This window comes from Bos taurus, chromosome 6, assembly GCF_002263795.3.
Source record: "Bos taurus isolate L1 Dominette 01449 registration number 42190680 breed Hereford chromosome 6, ARS-UCD2.0, whole genome shotgun sequence".
Taxonomy (NCBI): domain Eukaryota; kingdom Metazoa; phylum Chordata; class Mammalia; order Artiodactyla; family Bovidae; genus Bos; species Bos taurus.
Genome location: NC_037333.1, coordinates 103,321,174 through 103,341,531, shown reverse-complemented (window position 1 = coordinate 103,341,531; position 20,358 = coordinate 103,321,174). Strand labels below are relative to the sequence as shown.

Below are 20,358 nucleotides of genomic sequence, written 5' to 3'. Positions count from 1 at the left end.
TATTCTGAGCTTGAAGAGTGAGTAGGAATTAGCCATGTGGCAGAGGAGAGAGATGAAGAAGGGAATGGCAATCCACTCCAGTATTCTTGCTTGGAGAAGCCCACAGATGGAGGATCCTGGCAGGCTGCAGTCCGTGGGGTTGCAGAAAGTCGGACACGACTGAGCACCTAACACAGACAGAGGAGATGGTAGAGGCAGGCAATGGCAGGGACAGGCATGGGTTAGGGGGTGCCAAGAGTACTCAGGGGTCTGTCAGTGGTTTCCTCTGGCTGAAGTAGGACCACAGGGTGAGGAAGCTGGAGAGGCAAGCAGGTGCTGGCTCACAGGGGCTCTAACGCCATAAGCAGACGCGAGGCTGGGCTGGCCATGATGGTAATGACGATAATGAAAAGGCTTTCACCAAGGAGGAATTCAAGCCCACCAAAGTTTCTGAACTGAGACTGCCCAAACTGGGCGGAAGTGGGAGAAGAGAAACTGATCATCTGCACAGCTTCCTTCAAGCTGGGATTTCTTAGTAAGGGTATGCCTCAGCCATTTTTTCAAATTGTATCACAGATCTTGACTTCTGACCTAGAAATTCAGTGCTGGGAATCTGTCCTCAGGATAATATCCCAAACAGGGTCAAAGAATTATCCACAAAGAGGTAAATCAAAATGAGTGACAAGGTACCACACCACTAGTGGCTAGCACTCAGCTGCTAAAATATCCCCCAGGAATTTTTATTTATTTATTCATGGCTGTATGGGTCTCCGCTGATATGCACAAGCTTTCTCTGGTTGTGGTGAATGGGGGCTACTTCTCTTGTTGCAGAGCTCGGGCTCTGGGGGCGTGCAGGCTTCAGTAGTTGCGGTGCATGGGCTTCGCTGTCCTGCAGTAAGTGAGATCCTAGATTCCCAGACCAGGGATTGAACCCATGTCCTCTGCACCGGCAGGCAGACTCTTAAACCACTGGACCACTAGAGAAGTCCCTCCCCAGGGATTTTAAAGGATAAACCACAGTGCTAGACAATAAAACGTTAGGTGGAAAAGCAAAATACCAAACCCTCTACATGGTAGATCTTTCTGGTAGTATGACTCCACCCAGTGCAGGCTTTGGGGTGCTGCCCCGTGTCCCCACTGCCCCTTGTGCACCCCTCCCCCAGAATGCTCATCACACTTCATGGTCACTGGTCACGTGCCCATCTCCTGCTGGGCTGGATACCCCTCCATTCCCAGAAGAGTTCTGTGTGACTCATCTCCAAATCCCCAGAGACCATGCAGGGCCCTTACAAAGTTTTTAGCAAATGTTTGCTGAGTGGGAGGGAAGGAGGTGACAGCCAGGAGGGAAGGAGAAGAAAGAGTGTTTGAAAATACAAAGGGCATGGGGAGAGAAAAGAAGAGTGAGATAAAGGAGTGATAAAGAGGGAAGGAAAATGAATGGAAGAGGGAAGAAGGAAAGGGAGGAAGCTGGGGGAGAAATCATGAAGAAAGGACAGAGTAGACTGACAGATCAGAAATCTCTCTTTTATTTCAACATTCCCTGAAGTCTAACCCTGCTGCCTGGGAACAGGAGCTTGCTTAGTGCAAATCCTGTTCAATACAGGACAGGTTGTTCAATATAGGTGGGGCCCGCCTACACCTTGGTGCTGGGCAGTCATCACATCTCCACGGCCAAACATCATGGGGAGCAGAAGAGCAGCACAGAGAACGGAAGACTTTCTTCTCCAAACCCAACACTAATCTCCCTTCCAGCCCCAACTGTGAGGAGAGAGTAGGTGTTGGCAGGATGCCTTTGCTCTCTTCAGAACATCAAGTACCATGTTGAATGCCACTTACAAAAATTAGCCTTTATAGTTTCTGATATTTCTACCCACACAACAGCAAAATAAATAACCATCAGTTAGGAGGGGAGGTCTGGATCACACTGCATCTTGTGTATCACTGTCCTGAGGGAAGCATGAAGCCTCCCTGAATTCTGTTCTCCTTTCTGCATGGTGGGAATAAAGTCTGTCATTTCCAAAGTAAAGTTAGAGGAACAGAAAACTCATTAAGGTCTGGGGAGCTTTAGAAGAAAAACAAGGTTCCACTCTCATCAAACCAACAACTTACCCCAAAGTCACTAGTTTAGCAACCTTGGCTGCTATCTGGAAAACATTAGAGAGTGAACAGTTGCTATTACAGAGACAGAGAAAGGCAGTGACTATTTCATCAAGGAGAGGATGTTTGAGCTGGGTTCTGAAGTATGAGATGCTCATGAAGTCGGAGGAGGGCATGGCAAACCACTCCAGTATTTTTGCCTGGAGAATCCCTTGGACCTAGAAGCTTGGCAGGCTACAGTCCATAAGGTCGCAAAGAATTGGACATAACTGAAGTGACTTAACACACACACATACACACAGACATGAAGCAGAAAAGTGGAGGAGAAGTGGAAGATTCCAGCAAAATAAATAGTATACACATGGACACAGTTCTGAAGTTTTCAGGTTCCATGAAGTAAATGAGGACTGGAAAGCAGTACTGTATGCTGTCCATGGTCCTGAAACACCACTAGGCACCTGAAAACAGATTTCCTGAAACCCTGTGATGAATTGTGGTTTCCCTGGAAGCTCAGATGACAAACAATTTGCCTCCAATGCTGGAAACCCAGGTTCTATTTCTGGGTCTGGAAGATCCTCTGGAGAAGGAAATGGCAATCCACTCCAGTATTCTTGCCTGGAGAATTCCATGGACAGAGGAGCCTGGTGGGCTACAGTCCATGGGGTCGCAAAGAGTCAGACACAACTAAGCAACTAACACTTTCACTTTTTGATGCTGAAGATCTGGCTCCCTCCTACCTCACCCATCCATGGAGTTCTTCACTGCTTTTTCTTAGATCACGGCATATGTGTAATCTTTATATTCCCACAGATCAATAACAATCATGGATTATGCTTCACATTGTATGTAATAGCTGGTTTCAAGTACATCTCACTGAGTGCCACCGTTTCAATACTTTAATTATTCCACTCAAGAAATTGGGGGGAGAGCCTGTGACACCCCATCTCCCCTCTCCTACCATGCTTCACTAGTTCACACACTGGAATCTGGGGTCAGTGGATTTTGTTGTTGTTCAGTCTTGAAGTCACGTTTGACTCTTTGCAACCCCATGGACAGCAGCAGGTCAGGCTCCTCTGTCTTTCACGATCTCCCAGAGTTTACTCAAATTCATGTCTATTGAGTTGGTAATGCTATATAACCATCTCATTCTGCTGCCCTCTCCTCCTTTTGCCTTCCATCTTGCCCAGCATCAGGGTCTTTTCCAATGAATCAGCTCTTAGCATCAAGTGGCCAAAGTATAGGAGCTTCCACTTCAGCATCAGTCCTCCCAATGAATATTCAGGATTGATTTCCTTTAGGATTGACTGGTTTGATCTCCTTGCAGTCCAAGGGACTCTCAAGAGTCTTCTTTAGTATCACAATTCAAAGGCATCAATTCTATGCTCAGCCTTTTTTGGTCCAACTCTCACATCATTACATGAATATTGGAAAAACTATAGCTTTGACTATATGGACTTTTGTTGGCAAACTGGTGACTCTGCTTTTTAATACACTGCCTAGGTTTGTCATAGCTTCCCTTCCAAGGAGCAAGTCTTTTAACTTTGTCAGTGGATGAGTGAGTGCCAAAAATAGGGGTACTGCCTTAATACAAAGAGGGCAACTCCATCCACTTACAGGCTGTAAGTGTGTACAGATTTTGATCAGGCTGCCGGATTTATCAGTGGGAAGGGGCTCAGAGTAAATAAATGACAAATTACTCCTTGAAAGATGAAGAACATCTTTGTGTCTGAAGGGCAAGCACAAGAACAAGTCTCAAAAAGGTAAAGGACATGCTTGTCCATGCATTGAGTGCAGGTAGAATTGCTTTCTCATGAGGCAAGGAAATGTCAAGGTGAGTTCTGAAAGTTCTTTGCCTTTCAAACTCTACAAGCCACTGACTGACATTAAGTCACTGACTCACGTTTGCAACTCAAACATTCAATTGGACAGGCAGCTACGCACTCCACTCATGCAAGTACAACTCACAACACAGCACCAGAGCCAAGATAATGCTGCAAATCCACTGGGATTCCAATCCTAGTGCTTTTGTCAAGATTTTCAATTGCCAGATCTAGTTTATGGGACAGGAATTTATGTTATTAACAAATACCTCAGACACTCTTGACGGAGACCTTCTGTGGTAGACTGGGTTATTTCTTTCACATTCCTTCCTGCCCTCCTACATTTGCCATGCTCCAGCATGGGTGCAGGGCTCTCCCAGTCACACTGACTGTGGGTGTGTCTGCTTGACTCGCTTTGACCAACAGACTGAGAGTGGATGTGAGTGCACCAATCTGAGCATAAGCTTCAAGAGGCAGGTGGGTTTCAGCTCAATTTCTTTGAGAGTTCATCCTCCACCGTGAAAACTGCAGGACCCAAGGAATGATGCCTCCTTCAGTCTGAGTCCCAGAATGGGATGCTATGAGCAGCACACCTGATTCAAAGAGAAACCTGAAGACAATTCTAGCTGAGTCCAGCTAAGCCTCTGCCACCCACAGACCTGAGAACAACAGACAACTCTTGTTGTAAGCCACAGAATTATGGGATTGTTTGTTAGGCAGTATTATTGTATCAAAGTGAACTGATACACCATCCAAAACTTGCACCAGGAGCCACAGCCCCAGTAGCTGCTGTCTGATTTTCTAGCTCAAATACTTTATAAACCCATGACTCTGTTCCTACCCCAAATGACCAGATCCCTCTTTCTTCTAGGCTCCCCTCACAGTTGTCCCAACCAGCCTCCCTGCAGTAGCAAGAGCAATCTACAGTGCAGCTGCATGCTCTTATTAATTCACAAAAATCATCTGCCTTTGGTTTTGCCTCAGGGGACAGCCTGTCAGCCAGCAGCCCTTTGCCACACTTTCCAGGAAAGCAACCCTGGAAGTGGCAACAGGCCTGAGACTGAATGTAATGAACACACATTTGTTCTCCACCTGCATGGGGAGAGGACACAGCGGCATTGCCCTCCTTCATGAATCAGAAATATAGGTGGTCTCCAGGGGCTGCAGGATCTTCTGTGAGCTCAGGCCCATTTCCATGGCAACTGCAATTTTAACAGCGAGATCTCAAGCTCCACTGTACCTAACAGATATTCAGCAAACACTCCCTGATGAACTGAATATCTGGTTTTAAAATAACACAGCTCTGTCATGACCCCAGGAGCGAGCAAGGTCTTCAGGTTTCCTACAGAAGAGAGAGGCCAGACAAATCTGGATGTATGTGGAGACCCATTTCTGCACTTCCTTGTCTCTGCTTTTTATCTTATATAAAGCAATCTGGACAGAAATCCTTTGCCTTCTGAGTACATATAAAGGACCAGTTGCACTACACAGATTTTCATTTCTCATTCATTTTTTTTTTCCTGTTTTTAATTCTGAAGTCACATTAAGAAGCAGGTATTATTGTTACAAATAAGCAAACTCAGAGAAGTGATATAATCTGTTCAAGGTCACCCAGCCAGGAGATAGTGGAGGCAGATCTGAACCTAGTACCACTGGGTACCTACCAAGTGACAACTCAATATCCTGTGATAGTTACCCCAGTGTTCTTAGTTAAGATGCCTGCGCCTCAGTTTCCTCCTTTGAAGAATGGGAATAAGCAAGAATAGATCATACATATCAAGGCCCATTCCCAACATCATGCATCTCACCGGCCCTTCTGATAGGATTGCTGTGAATGTGGCCAAAAGGGGGTAGGCAGATCAAAGCCTCTGAAACTTGGAAAGGGCTCTCCATTGGTAAGACAGGAAATTCAGAGCCCTATTCACCTAATAAAGATGTCCTGGGTGGCACAGTGGTAAAGAATCTGCCTGAAATGTGGGAGACGCAAAGAGATGCAGGTTCGATTCCTGGTTCAGGAAGATCCCCTGGAGGAGGAAACGGCAACCCACTTCAGTAGTCTTACTGGGAAAATGCCATGGACAGAGGAGCCTGGTGGCCTACAGCATCACAAAGGGTCAGACATGACTAAGCAACTGAGCACGCATGCATTCACCTAACAATTACTGACAACACCTCCTGTGAGTCAGATGCTTCCACACTTACTATCTCATTTAATGCTCATTTAACAAGGAAGCAGTGCTGCCTGCTGGCTAAGGACATGGTGGGTAGAGGCCAGAATGCCTGAGTTCTAAGCGGGCCCCACACTTATTACCCTTGTTCCTTAGGCACGTTTACCTCTCTGTACTTCAGTATTCTATCTATAAGGCAGAGAGTGGTTTTGAAAAAGTAAATGAATTGATGTGTAGACAGAGCTTAGTGTCTGATTTATAAAGTCCTTGCAACCCAGGGAAATAAATCTCATTCAAACTCCCAGTTCCGTTTTCAGCTTCTCTCTAACCTCTCACACCCCAAACCCAACATCTATTCCAGAAGTATCCTTATACCTACCTGCTGATCTCCACCTCCCACTGCACCTGCCGCAGGTCAGCCCTCTTCCCTGTCTCCCTGCTGCCTGCCTTGTCCCCTCCCAAAACAGCCAGTGACCTTTCTGAAACACAAATGCAACCATGTCATGTGTGTGCTTAGTCATTCCGACTCTTGGGACCCCACAGACTGTAGCCTGCCAGGCTCCTCTGTTCATGGGACTGACCATGGTGTGCCTCTCCTTAAACCTTTCTCCAGCTCGGACTCACACGCAGGATAAAGTAAGCCTCCAGGCGCTTCCTGGTCTGACTCCTGCCCTCTACCAGCATGGCACCATAGTCGTCTATCCTGGTCTGACTCCTGCCCTCCCCCAGCATGGCACCATATTCGTCTATCCTGGTCTGACTCCTGCCCTCTCCCAGCATGGCACCATATTCGTCTATTCACACTATCGTCTGGTTATCTAAGTCCTCCCAAGGTGGCGCTAATGGTAAAGAACCCTCCTGCCAATGTAGACAGATGTAAGAGACATGGGTTCGACCTCTGGGTCGGGAAGATCCCCTGGAGAAGGGCATGGCAACCCACTCCAGTATTCTTGCCTGGAGAATTCCATGGACAGAGGAGCCTGGCAGGCTACAGTGCATAGGGTCGCATAGAGTCGGACGCGACTGAAGCAGTTTAGCACTGCACTGCACTCTGGCTCTCTAAGCTGCACTTTCACAGCCCTGTGCCTTCATCTACGGCATCTGCTACCTGGACTTCCTGCCACACCTGCTCTGCCCGTTCATTTCCAGCTCACCTTGTCAGGCACAGCACTCTGCCTCCAGGAACATGTGTCCACCTCTTGGAGTTCCTATGGCATAGGGCTTGCACTCCTTAGTAGCATCATTTCACAATTTCATCTTTTGGCTCATTTTTGTTTGTCTATTTCACCCATGAGACTGTGAGATCCTTCACCCCAGAGACTACAGCTTACTCCTATACAAGTTGTTAGCTGGGTGACCTGTGGTAAGAACTTAATCTCTGTGTTCCAGTTTTTTTTTTTTTTTTTTTCCCTGTTAGTGGAGCTAATCAAAGTACCCAACTCACAGGATTACTTAAGTAAAAGCTCTCGACACACTAAATACTGGCCTATAAAGCCCAATGCCTTATGCTGAATGTTCTGTGTGTTTTTGAGGAAGCAGGAAAACCTTCCATTGCTTTTATCAGCTTCTCAAAGGAGTCTGACCCTAGAAAGTACTTAAACCAGTTTGCATGTGTGCTAAGCCACTTCAGCTGTGTCTGACTCTTTGCAACCCTACAGACTGCAGCCCACCAGGGTCCTCTGTCCATGGAATTCTCCAGGCAAGAATACTGGAGTGGGTTGCCATTCCCTTCTCCAGGGGATCTTCCCAACCCAGAGATTGAATCCGCACCCCTTGTCTCCTGCATTGGCAGGCACGTTCTTTACACTAGTACTACCTGGGAAGGCCAAACCAGTTTAAAAGGTGCCCAGTAACCAAAGTTTTATGTTGATTCCATTTTGTTCTCCATGCTCAGAAATAAAGAACAGCAAAACGAAAAAAGGAGTGGGGGAAGAGGGGAAAAGGGAAAGAAAAATCCAAATATTGTACTTAGAAATTGCACTAAAGAACTGGGGATATTTTGAAAAACAGAAGGTCCTAGGTAACTGAGAAATATCTTCCAGATCCTCCAGGAATATCAGTGTGAAAGAGGAAGGCATCTGTGAAAACTTCTGAAGGCAAAAGGTAGACTCTCTACATATGAGACTTTCCAACAACAGAGCTGTCCAGGAGTAAGCAGGCTGCTGTGCAAAGTGGTGACCTCCCTGCTACTGGAGGTAAGCAAGGAGAGGGTACTTAAAACTCCTACACTAGAGAGGAGGCTGGGGGTGGGGGAGAAGCAATGGACACTCTTTTCTGCTGCCTCAAATGTATAAACACAGAGAAATTCACAAAATTTAAAAGCTTCTTCTCAACTTTGACGCTGTATAAATCAAATATTTGCCTAGGACTGAATCCCTAAGGTTCTATGAATACAGTCTGATATTAATATAAAGTACATGCGTGCATGCTAAGCTGCGTCAGTCATATCCAAGTCTTTATGACTGCATAGACTGCAGCACACCAGGCCTCCCTTTGCTACATAGAGAAATTAAGTGACTTACCAAAATTACACAGCAAGTAAGCAGAACAGCTAGGATTCAAACGCAGAGAGTTTGACTTCAGAGTCCACATTCTTCCATTCTGGCTTTATCACCATCCTCCCAGCTCAAGAACTTCTAGAGGCTTCCTATTACCCTCAGAATAAAGTCAGAATTTCCTATACTTGGAGCTGAATTATCTACTCCAACTCTGTAAAGAAAAGGGATCCAAGGCCCAGAGAAGAACTGACTTGTCCAAGATCAAACATCCCATTTGCATTTGAGCCAGACTTTGAACCCATGGGCTATTTCTGTCACTTTGAACGCATTCTGCCTGACTTCTAAAGCCCTGTAGAATTCTCTCGCTCCCCAGCCATTCAAATTTATTTCAAGTTCCTCATCCTCAGATTCAGCTGTGTAAAATCCTCACCCTGCTGACCACATTCATTCTCCAGCCCAGGGCTTGTCCATGCTATTTCACCTGCCTTGCATGCTTTTATGTCTCCACCAATCAAAGCCCTCAACACCTAGCTCATGCCATCCCCCAAGCCCCCAGAGACCAACTCCAGTCGCTTCTGGCAAAAGCTGAGCCCTCCCTTCTCTGAACCCCTCTAACACCTGTGCTCTATTCCACAGATTACCCTCTGGTCCTTTTTCAGTCATCCCAGGCATGTGCAATTTTTCATTTAGCTGGAAAGGTCAAGATCATGAAATATTCAAGGAACAGAAAAGATCTGCAGTTAACAGTGGCTGATATCTGTCATTCTGTATCTTCATCTCCTGTGTTGGGGGGAGGGAACTGTCATCTGTTAGTCATTCACAATGTGCATTCACAAACGTTATATTATGTGTTTTCATGTACTCAGTCTTGGCCAAGTCCGTCATAAAATACAGGCGCTCAGGTCTAAGTGTGTACGGTTATGTTACAGAAGATGTCACAATGCAGTATCACTTGCATGCTCTCTGATACACTTTTTAAGAATCTAATTTAAAATAATTTTACCCCAAAGAATATGGCCAACTACTCCTTGTCTGATCATGAACTTGACCAAGCTGAGACTGTCTGCTTCTCTGCCCCAGATGACAGAAGCCCCGATTCAGAACCAGATGTCCGCTAGTACTCCTCTTGTGGGCCAGATCACTGGCGGGTTTGGTCTCTGCTCTTCCTTGAGTCTCAGTCCTGCTGATTTCACTAGATGCATGACAAATCCCTGTAGGCATCTCAAATTCTTTGCATAAAAAGGCACCAAGATAAGCCACATAGTTAAAGGTAGGCTGAACACCATCTTTGGGAAGAAACAAGCTTTTGGCACATCTGTCTATTAGGTAATTGAGTCTGAGGTACTTTTAATTTAATGATCACTTTCTCCCCTGCTCATCTCATCTTGAATGTTTGACTTAACACACACACACACAAAGATTTCAATCAGACGGTGACTATTTTAGCAAGCAGACCAGACTATCTACTCTTCCCTGTTTGAATGGACCTCTTCATTTCTTCACAGGCCACCGAAGAAGCTTTTAAGACTCTGTAATCTCAGTTTACTCTTTGAGAAACAGGTTGCCTTCCTCAAAAAACCCAGTTAGAGATCACACAAATCCTTTTTTTTTTTAATCCTTTTGAATGCCATAATGGTCTGCAAAAATCACAAATGGTCAGTACGCATGAAGTCTTATTCATAATGATAATAATTCTTGAACCATCTCAGTGGACACTCCTGCCTCCCCTTCGGTGGCTCCATGGGGACACAGAGCATCTGCAGGGCCACCAGCCTTTGTTCGTTCAGAGCCACGCCCAGGATGCCCTACTTACTTAACCACCCAAGTGGGCACCAAAAACCCGCTTAAATTAATCCCGGCTGTACCATTAATTTTTAAAAAAGCCACACGTGAAAGGGAGCTTTATTAATATTTTAAACAATCCTTGGGGGCTGAAGCCAAGTGTTTCGATTTTTTTTTTTTCCCCTCTTCTCTATCAGGCTACTCTAGTATCTCAGAAAAAAGCGGAGGCGAAGAATAGAGGAAAAGACACCGGAGTCAAGATGAGTAGAAGAGGGCTTCTGTGACGCAGCTGCCTTTGTCCCCACTGTGCCCTGTCTGGGGTGTCCCTTCTCTTCCTCTGCTCACATCCTCTCTCCTGTCTCTGATTTCACTGCCAAAGCTGCGACCTTATCCCCTTCACTCAGATGAACGAGCTGAGGCTCAAGGGGGCACAGAGACCCAACATCAAGGGGACTTAAGGATGTATCTTGGTCCTTTTGACAGCCCCTCCCCGCCTTGGTCTCTCCACAGGCCACACACACACCATGGCTCCCAAAAACATCTTACCTGTCTCCAAGGTTTGCTCTAATTGCACAGAGAAGCCACACTTGGATGCAGAGGTCGGGCTCCGCAATGCTGACTTCCCTTCAGTTTCTCCAAGGGGTCACACTCTTTGGCCTCAGGGCCTCCCCTAACTCTCAGAGAATCCCCTCCCTCCTCCCTAACTCCCTCCCCTTCCCAGAACTGGGTATTGCTGTGGTGGTCCCCCCAAGCCTCCTGTATTTCCCTTATAACAACCCCCCCCACACACACACACATACACACTGTTACCATTTCAGGCTGAAATGTCGGTCTTTACTAAATTCTGGGAAGATGAAGGACACGCCCATCTTATGTCCACTTTCCTTAGCACACAGAAGGTGCATGGAACAGACAAGATCCTATTATTATTATTATTAACCTAGGAACTGAGTACTATTGAACAGGTTAAGGGAGCAGTAAGTGAAAAGGCACAGTGCCCGTCCACTCACTGAATGGCATTCCAGTTCTTGTCACTTCTTATGCATTATCAGCCAAAGGTTCTCAAGAAGCTGTGGGCCCTACAAAGGAGCTCCATCCAAGTCCATTCTCTCTGGCTTCTCCTCTTAAACCACATACCTTTCTAGCTGGAGTGGACTACATGCTTAGTGGCTAAGTCATGTCTGACTCCTTATGACCCAGTGGACTGCAGCCTGCCAGGCTCCTCTGTCCACGGAATTTTCCAGGCAAGAATACTGGAGGGGGTTGCCATGTCCTACTCCAGGAGTGGACTATGTGGACTACATCAAACACAAATGCCTTGTCAAGGGCCACTTTTCCAGGAACTAAGGATCATTTTCAGCATCTCTCCTTCCCATGCTACTGGAGCTGCCAGAGCCACTCTATCTGACTCTCTTTGACACACAGGTTGACTGCCTGCTTCGCACAAAGGACTAAAGAAGCAGGATCAACCAGAAGTTCTGAAGCCCTTGCCATGTGCCCACCAAACACTAAGCCCTTTGCCAGGGTCCTCTTGAATGAATGCTCCAAGGTCCTGTGAAATGGCCAGGGCTTGGCGCACTTTGGATAGCAGAGCCCCAAGGCTCAGAAAGGAGGCAGAGCAGGGCTGAACACCCAGATCCATCCAGTATAAAAGCCGGGCCAGTTCAGCTCCACTCCAGAGGGCCACAGCCAGCAGGCAGGGAGACTACTGCGGTTGTGTAGACAGAGCCACACAACTCCAGAGGCACTGCTCCCATTGACCCACCTCAAAGACCATCTTGCTAAACTTCCTTCGTGGAAACTGGGGTCCAGTACAGGTTACAGATCTGCTGTGGTCCACAGCCACAGTGGTACCCAGGCCTCCGAACTCATCAACCACTGCATCACCTCCATCTCCTGCCTCAGATCCCTCGAGGGCAATGTCAGAGTCCAGAAGCTGGGACTGGCTCCTACAAATATTCCACACGTTCCTCCCACACTGCCTGGCCCCAAGGCAACCACATCCCCCCTGTGGATTCTTAGCCAGCTACAGCGTTAAGGGATTGGTCACGTATGCCTCTGTGTCTCAGAGGGCAGGGATTAGGGGTGGCTAAGAGGTGGCCCCCATCTTCAGGGGTCTCATCTCTGGATGTGACTCAGCAAAGGTCTACTGACAAGATCTGAAGCTGGGCCAAGGAGGAGTTTTCTAAGGGAAGACTCAGTCCAGAGTTGGGCAGGAGGCAGGGCTCTTCTGGAGAAGCAAGGGGGCCAGCCCCCTCCCAATCTTCCTCTCATTTGCGCCCCAGTGCTCCAGCCTCTGAGAGCTTTAGGTGGACAATGCCCCCTTCAGAAGGCTTATTGAGAAGATTCAATAAAACAAGATCCACAATACACTGGGCAGATAAGTGGGTAACATCAGTTCCTTTCCCCTTACCCAATGTGGCCCTCTCCAAGGTGCTTTGGGGCCATCCCTGAGCTTTTATCCCTTCTGGATAAAGGAGGATGCTAGGTTTCCTGTCTCAAACCTCAAGCATCTTCTCGAGGATTTCATGGAGATGGAATTTCAGCAGGCCATTCTATCTGGCTGCTTAGATACCAGCCACCCAAGGCCCACGGTTTTCTCCAGCACCCGAGGTCCACATCCCTCAGGAACGATGTGGTTCAGCTCTAAGGCCCGGCAGGCAAGGAGGATGGAGGCCAGGTCTCCCGGCCCCGCTGTGCCCTCAGCTCCCCACCCTGAGACAAAGCCGAAGGACCTGGGATCCTTTGTTTCCGGCCACACCCTGGGACCCAGAGGACGGCTCAGCCCCCACCGCCATTCCTAACCCCCGCACCCCAGTGTTAACCCTTTCAGGGCCACAGCCCCTAACCCCCCAGAGTCTCTCCATTAGGTTATTTTTAGCTGCCGTGAGGACTGGGAGGGGCTCCTCCATCATGGCGCTTGTCTCCAGGTCCAGACTTCCACTCCACCGGTCTGGGCGGGAAGTGGGGGCCAATAGTCGACCCTTTCCCCTCCTTAGTAGGCAAGCAACGCTGCCGCGAGGGGCCAGAGCTGGACGGTGCAAAGACCCCCCCCTCTATCCCCGCGCTGGAGTTTCAGCTCCAGGACAAGGAAGGAGGGGGTTCGGACCCCCGCGCCCCTCCCTCTTTTGTTCAGCTCCGCATCCTCTCAGTCCGCGCCATCCTCTGGCACATCCCGTGGCGAAGGGGGCGGGGGGCGGTGGCCGCGGGGGAGGCGGCTGCAAGCCCGCGGGGAGAGGGACCCGAGGCTCCAGCCCCGCCCCGCCATGAGGGGCTCCCCCTCCCCCCATTGTCCCCAGAGGCTTGGGGGGAGGGGGCTCCAGAGCCGAGCCCGGCCCCGCCCCACCCGCGGCGCCGCAGGAAGCCTGGCCGGCCGCCCCTGCGGACCCCGGCTGATCCTCGGCGGCGCCCACTCACCACTGCACCGAGACCGGGCGGGCTCGGGGGGCGGGGGCCCGGCTTACCGTGATGTGCGGGATGCTCTTCTTGCCCTGGTAAGACATGGCCCCCCTCCCCACCTCTGGCGCCCTCGGCCCGGCCGGGGGACTTTGTGGGGCTGGCTTTCGCTCGGTGCGGCTGTCTCTCGGTCCCGCTTCCCGCGGGCGCGGCGACAAAGGCCCCGGCCCAGAGACGAGAGGCACGGAGCTCGGCTGCCCGCGGCTGCTCGGCCCGCTCGCCCGCCGCCGCAGCTCCGGCTGCCAGCACCGCCCGGCTCCGCGAGGAGGGCGGGACGAGGGCGGGAGGAGGGGGCTGCAGACAGACAGCTCCTCCCGGCGGCGCGGAGCCGAGCCCGATTCGCCCCTCTCGCCTCGAACCAGGAAGCGCTTCCCTTCCGATCACCCCTTTCCCCGCACTCCGCCCCCCGCCCCCCAACCAACCAGCCCCGCCGACCCCCGCCCCGCGCACACGCCCTCGGCTGGGCCCCGGCCTCGCTCTCGCGATTGGGTAGGTCTGGTTTTTTCAGGGCTCTTTTGAAAGCCAGAGATGGACTTCGGATGCGCAGGCGGAGACCATGGGCAGCGCCACAGGTGTGCGGTCCCTCATGGGGGCCTGGGCGGGGGGCTCCCGGAACATCTGTGTGGGGGACGGAATGTGGGCCGGATGCCCAGAACCCCCCACCCCTCCCTCGGCTGCTGGAGTGTTTTGAGGATACGGTCCAGCAACCTCCCGCCTTTGACCTCTCATTCCACAGCCTCCGTTTGTCTGCTGCGCCACTCGCTGCACAGCTCAAGCATATATCCAGCCCCAAGTCCAAGCCTTTATTCAAACTGTGCCCTCTCTCGGAATATCTTACCTCCTCTACCAGACTCATCTCTAATGGCTTTTCCATGAATCTTTTCTCTGCCACCCCTCCCACCCCAATTACTGAACCCGTCTGTCCGGGGACTCAGTAGGAACTTCCCTGCAGAAGCAGGGACCCCCAAAGACAAGGCCCTAATTAGTGGCTGACCTGCTCTACCGTTTGCAGCCCACCCCCCTCACATCACACAGCCCCCTGCCATTGGGGCCACCGGGTCATCCCCAGAGCCTGTCTACCAGACAGTGATTGCTGATTTCAGAGCCAGACCATTGTCACTAAGATCCCCGCAGCCCTCCGGGGCAGGCTAGGGGTCAGGCGGGGGAGAAGGAAGTCCTGGTTTCCAGTGGAGAGTGAACACCAACCCCAGCACCCATAGGTCCAGATGGTGTTTTGGGGAAGAGGTGAGGAGCAGGCTTGGACACGGCTTGATAAACTTGACAAAAGAAAGAAAAAGGAGAGCCCTAGCAAGCCCCCATAACACCAGACAGGTGCCCCAAATCTCCAGGCAGGTTAAAATGCCAACCTTGTCACTTCGGCCTACAAAACTCAAATGTCGGGCACAGGCTCTGCTAAAAGACCCCATCTTGTATACGTCAAGCTGCCACCCAGAGGAAGGGTGCACTAGGCCTGCTAAAGCCCCCCACCCCCCAACCCCCGACCTCTCAGGTTAGGGCCTGAAGCCCTTACCTCCATCACCACTTGGGAGCCAGTCCTCCAGTCCAGGACGGAGACCAGAGTTACCTGAGCCTTAAAATGAAGATGGGATGTTTACAAAAGAGAAACAGTTTAGTATTCCAGGAACACTAGGCCATAAGCTTCCCATTTCACAGGTGGGAAATTCAGGCTGACACACAGGTAAAATATCTCTTGGATATAAAGCATGTTAGCTGCAGCAGAGCAGTATCTGGAAGCCAGGTTCTGGCATACCTAGTCTAGAGGTCAGTTCTCCTACATTCATTCATTCAGCCTCGGCTCTGAGCTGGGTCCTAAATTCTTGGTGCTAACCGGAAATTGGGGTCTCCCTTCCCCCCACTCTATATTCCCTTCCTCGGCGTTGCTAAGTGCTAGATTCCACAAACCAGGGAATCCCCGGGGCTCAGTCTGGGCAGGGTAGCTCCAGGGGTGGGGTCGAGAACTCGGGGGAGGGGCGCGGGTTCGCTATTGGCCAAACAGACCACAGCTCCGAGTGGACTTCCCGGGTACAAAGCGCCGCATTCGCTCAGCCTTGGGCCTTGGCAGACGCTGCGCCTGCGCCACCGAAACCCCTCCTCCCTCCCCAGGAAAGAGGTTTATGGGTTGGGGGAGGGCCCGGGTACCCTCTGCAACGCGCAGGAGCAGCGAGGCCCGCCGGCTACGGGACCCGAACCCCGTAGCCGCTCGGCCCGCGGAGAGTAAAACGCTCCCCCAAGGGAGACCGCGAGCCCCTTGGCTTCACGGTCCCGAACCTCGAGTGCTTCTGGGGTCCTTGGCGTGCCCGAGGCGCTGCCTTTTGTCCAGAAACCATGGAGAAAGGGGAGCGGGCTAGAGGGGGAGAGGAAGGAGCAGTGGAAGAGGAAGCGACCAGCGTCCCCAAGGGCCGAGGCGCGGCTGCAGAGCCGTCCGGGGCCGAGCCCAGGGCCGATGCTGGCGTTGGTGACATTGACCGCAGCTCCTGATGGACGCTCTTCCACAGCTCCCGGCTGTGCACAAAGCTCTCTCGCCTCCCTGATACTCCACCACGCCATGAGGGAGGCTGGGAGATGCCACCCCCATTTCACAGATGAAGAAGCTGAGGCTCAAGAGGACGCACAGCCCTGACGAAACCACGGTTCTCCCGTATTGGCCCCAGCTTCTAGGTCCGCGGCCCCCGAAGCCTCCCTCTCGGGCTCTTAATCCTGGATCGCAAGTGAGGTCGGACAGCAGGGAAGGAAGTGGGGAGGGAGAGATAGAAAAGGGATACGGACAAGGAGACGGGACCCTCTCGATATGTCCTTTCCTTGCCCCCCTCCCGCCCCCACTCCCGCGCACTGTAGACCTTCCGCGAGGCGCCAGATTCAGGACCACGGAGAGTTCCCGAGCTCCCCGGACAGAAAACCGGGGGTGTGAGGATGGGGGCTGGAAGAGACCCACTATTGAGTCGGAGCAGCCACAGGTCGGCCCAGCCCCCATTCTTCCACGAACCCCCTCACCCAGATTTCCGTCCAGATCAAACTGGCTCCCTCACTGTATGCCTCTCATAACATTTAAGGGGAGAAGGGTTCATAAAAATGATGATAATGATAAAACTCATAATACACGACGAATGTTTATTGAATGCTCGCTACCTGGCGTCATAACTGATTTAATTTTCACAGTGAGTCTGTCGCGCCCACCGTGGCCAGGGGTGGGGCGGGAGTGCCAAACAGGGACCCCAGTACCCATAGTGGCCTGGGACCTGGGCAGTGCTCAGACATGGAGTTCTGGGGTGAGGCGATGGCTCTCCGGCCTTCGGGTGCTCCAGTTTCCGTTCTCCAAGCACCTGACCATATATATCCCACAGCTGGGTCGTCTATCCATCCATCTTCCCTCAGTGGCTCTGGTGACCACCAACTAAAGGGAGATGAGCCTTAGGGTCCAATGCCTGGCGTTCCCTCTCCCTGATGTTTCCCCCGCTTTCACGAGGAGAAAAATCTCCAAGTCTACTGACCCCGGTTCAAATCCCTGCTCTGTCTCCAACTTGCTCTGTGAAGCGAGCACACTGGCGTCGTGCGGGACTCAGAAACATTCTCTGAAGGTGTCGGGTGATTGCGGCTCGCGGTTTCCAGGTCTATCTGCCCGACGATTTCAATCTTTAACCAAATCCTTCCCCCCAGAAAACACAGAGGGAGCACTCAAGAAAGGCTTAAGCTTTAAGCCGTGTAACCAGAGGCATTTCATTAAACCTCTCCCGGCGCTAGTGACATAGGAGGTGCTCTATAATTCCTCATGAGTGAGTGAATAAATGAAGGGATGAATGCGGAACAGAGCTACTCGTCTTCTTAAAGCAGAGAATGGGGACCTTTGGATGAAATTAACCCCAGAGGGCCCTCTGCGCTCTAAGGACCATGTGGCGGCTTTAGCCAACTTACTTCCCTTCTCAGAACCACGGTCTCTCCCTTTCTGCAGAGGAGGAGCAGGGGACTGGATCTCGAAAGACCCTCTGGAGTCTCTTGGACTATGCTGGCCAACCCTGACCGACTGGCCAAACCTCTCCAAACCTGCTGTACGATAGAGTGGGGGAGGGGCCTTGGGCGCTCTCCCAAGCCCGGAGGGCAGCGGCCCCTAGCACTCCGGCCCCCGGGCACGGCCTCCAGGCGGCCCCACGCCCCGCGCCCCTAGGGCCCCGCCCCCTCCGTCCGGCCCACGCGCGCCCCGAGGGTACCTGGCCATTGTCCCGGCCGAGTGGCAGGTCGCGGGGCGCGGGGCAGCGGATGCGCAGCGCGGGCGGTCTGTCGTCGCGCTCGCCCGGCGAGCTGACGGCCGAGCCCGAGGGCTCGCTCACGTCGCTGGCCGTGTCCTCGCTGCCGCCGGGCCCCGGCAGGCCGACCGCATCAAGCCGGCCAGCACTGCGCGGCGTGCGCGCCGAGCCGCGGCGGCCCACGCTGTACGCGTCGAAGTCGATGGTCTTATTCTCGTAGGCGCCCTCCACCGCGGCGAACATGCCGCCGTACTTCTGGCGCGGGGTCTGCGCCGCGCTGCCCGGCCGCGCCAGGTACACGGGCAGGTCATCCTCCGTGTTCCACGCGCGCCGCCGGTCCGCCATACCGGTCCAAGGCCGGCTGCCCGACCGCGCCCCCACCCTCCCGCCCGCCCGCCCGCGGCCCTGGCCACCGCCGTGCGCCGCGCTCCGCGCTCGGTGCGGGCCCGCGGCTGCCCAGGCGCGACTGCGGCCCGGGCAGGGGCGGGCCGGGGTGCGAGCCGGGGCGGGGCCGGGGCGGGGCCGGGGCGGGGCCTCCGGGCGACTGTCGAAGAGCACCGCGGCCGGCTACAAAGGACCGAGAGGCGGGGACCGCGGCGAGGGCGTGGAGGGACCGTGACGTGCCCTCGCCGCAGCGCCGAGGGCGGGCAGCCCAACCGCAGTGCCCTCGCCGCACCCCCACTCCCCGCCCCCAGGCCGAGCGCAGGGCGCGAGGAGAGCGAGGGGTGCGAACCTCGGGCACGCACACACTGCCAAGCACACGCAGGTTGGTATTAGCACAGTAGACAATTACGCCATACAAACACGTGAGAGATGCACAAGCATGCCGGCGCACACGAGAGTCGGTTACACACACGCTCCCCAGACACACTTAGTCTCTTTCATGCACATCATTGGTAATTTTGCATACACATACAAGCTTGTATATATTCCTAGTCAATCACACACACATACACACACACACATACACACAAGCCAGAAATTCTCAGTCACCCAACCCAGCGCATAGACAGCATCACACCGAGATTGATTGCACAACCAGAGAGATGCTCACACATTGGATACGGCATCCATTCACTCAGTGCTATTATACTGAGTGCCCCTCTGGTGCCTAGCACGTTTTGGGCACTGGCAACAGCACCGTGAACAGAATAGATGGAGTCCTGCCCTCCGGGAGCTGACATTCTCCAGAGGAAGGAGACAAACACACACACACACCATATACCGGGCAGGGCTGCACACCAGGAAGGATGAAACCGCAGGGCAGGAGGGATGTGCTAGGACCGCATTCACGCCAATAGACAAGAGAAATACACTCTTGCGTGTGAACCAATGACTCACACATGTACACGAGGCTGACTCCTGCAATAACCCCGCAACAAAGAGATTTTTCATGCCCTTATACCAAAGACTAACTCACAAGGTGACTCCAACACACACAACCCCGACAGGGAGCCCACACACAAATCCACCCCAGAAATACGGGTAGTCGGGAGCTTAAATAGCAACATGCTCCAGAAAAAGACACACAAAGAGACAGATCATTTCACACACACTGCACACAGTCCTGTCGTCACCCACACAAATATTCCCCATTCCAGGGTCACCTCCCATGACCCCGGATGCAGCCCACCCTTGCTGAGCTAGGAATTTGCAGCCTGGTAGTCCCAGGCTTCCTCTGACTATGGCCAGGGTGAAGGGCATGGGGTCCGGGGGTCGTTCTGCTGCAGTTTCCCTCTAACCCCCTTCAAAGCCAGGTGCCATGTGCCTTCTCTGGATACCCTGTCTCATTTCTCCCTGATCATTATCAGGCAGAGGGTCTTAAGAGTCTCCAGGGACATGGTGGTCCCAGCTGCTCTTTCTGGATGGGCAGAATTGCCAGCTGCCAACCCCCACTCCTCGAGCAAGTTCAGACATGCCATATCGGGCTGGGTGGGGACCCAGCTGGGGGCGTGAGTGCCTCCTCTTGCACCCCCCACCCCCACCTCTTCCAGGGCTAGGAACTGTCTCTTCAGCACCCAGCCTCATGGTTCTAGGAGTCCCAGACTCCGGGATGCAGTGCAAGTGTATTTTTAACAAAACCTGCTCCCGTTTCTGTGAAATACTGTTTCAGAACATTCCAAGCAAGGAAATTTCATGTTGGAGACCACATGGAGACTTATTCTAAAGCTCCAAAACTATTCATGGTGACTAAACCCTTAGAAAGGTCTTTCCTGGTGGCTCAGACAGTAAAGAATCTGCCTGCAATGAAGGAGACCTGGGTTCTGTCCCTGGGTCAAGTAGATCCCCTAGAGAAGGA

The 20,358-nt window shown here is 52.2% G+C and overlaps 1 protein-coding gene and 1 long non-coding RNA gene across 3 annotated transcripts in view; one reads left to right on the top strand and one right to left on the bottom strand.

Annotated features, from left to right (window-relative positions):
• Window positions 1–18,498, bottom strand: part of CRMP1 (collapsin response mediator protein 1) — a 66,283-nt gene extending 47,785 nt beyond the window's left edge. Inside the window, exon 1 of one of the 2 annotated variants that reach the window (XM_024993088.2) lies at window positions 18,024–18,498. In XM_024993088.2, coding sequence (XP_024848856.1) covers window positions 18,024–18,404 — 381 coding nt within the window. In that variant the 5' untranslated portion in view covers window positions 18,405–18,498. Of the gene's footprint in view, window positions 1–13,808; window positions 14,148–18,023 lie in introns of those variants that run through there. The other variant, NM_001192021.3, reaches the window with a different exon arrangement.
• LOC132345544 (uncharacterized) lies at window positions 13,659–16,937 on the top strand. Its single transcript, XR_009494944.1, has 3 exons — window positions 13,659–13,838; window positions 16,317–16,534; window positions 16,657–16,937. It is a non-coding gene; the product is annotated as an uncharacterized lncRNA (long non-coding RNA).
• Window positions 18,499–20,358: the final 1,860 nt, after the last annotated feature.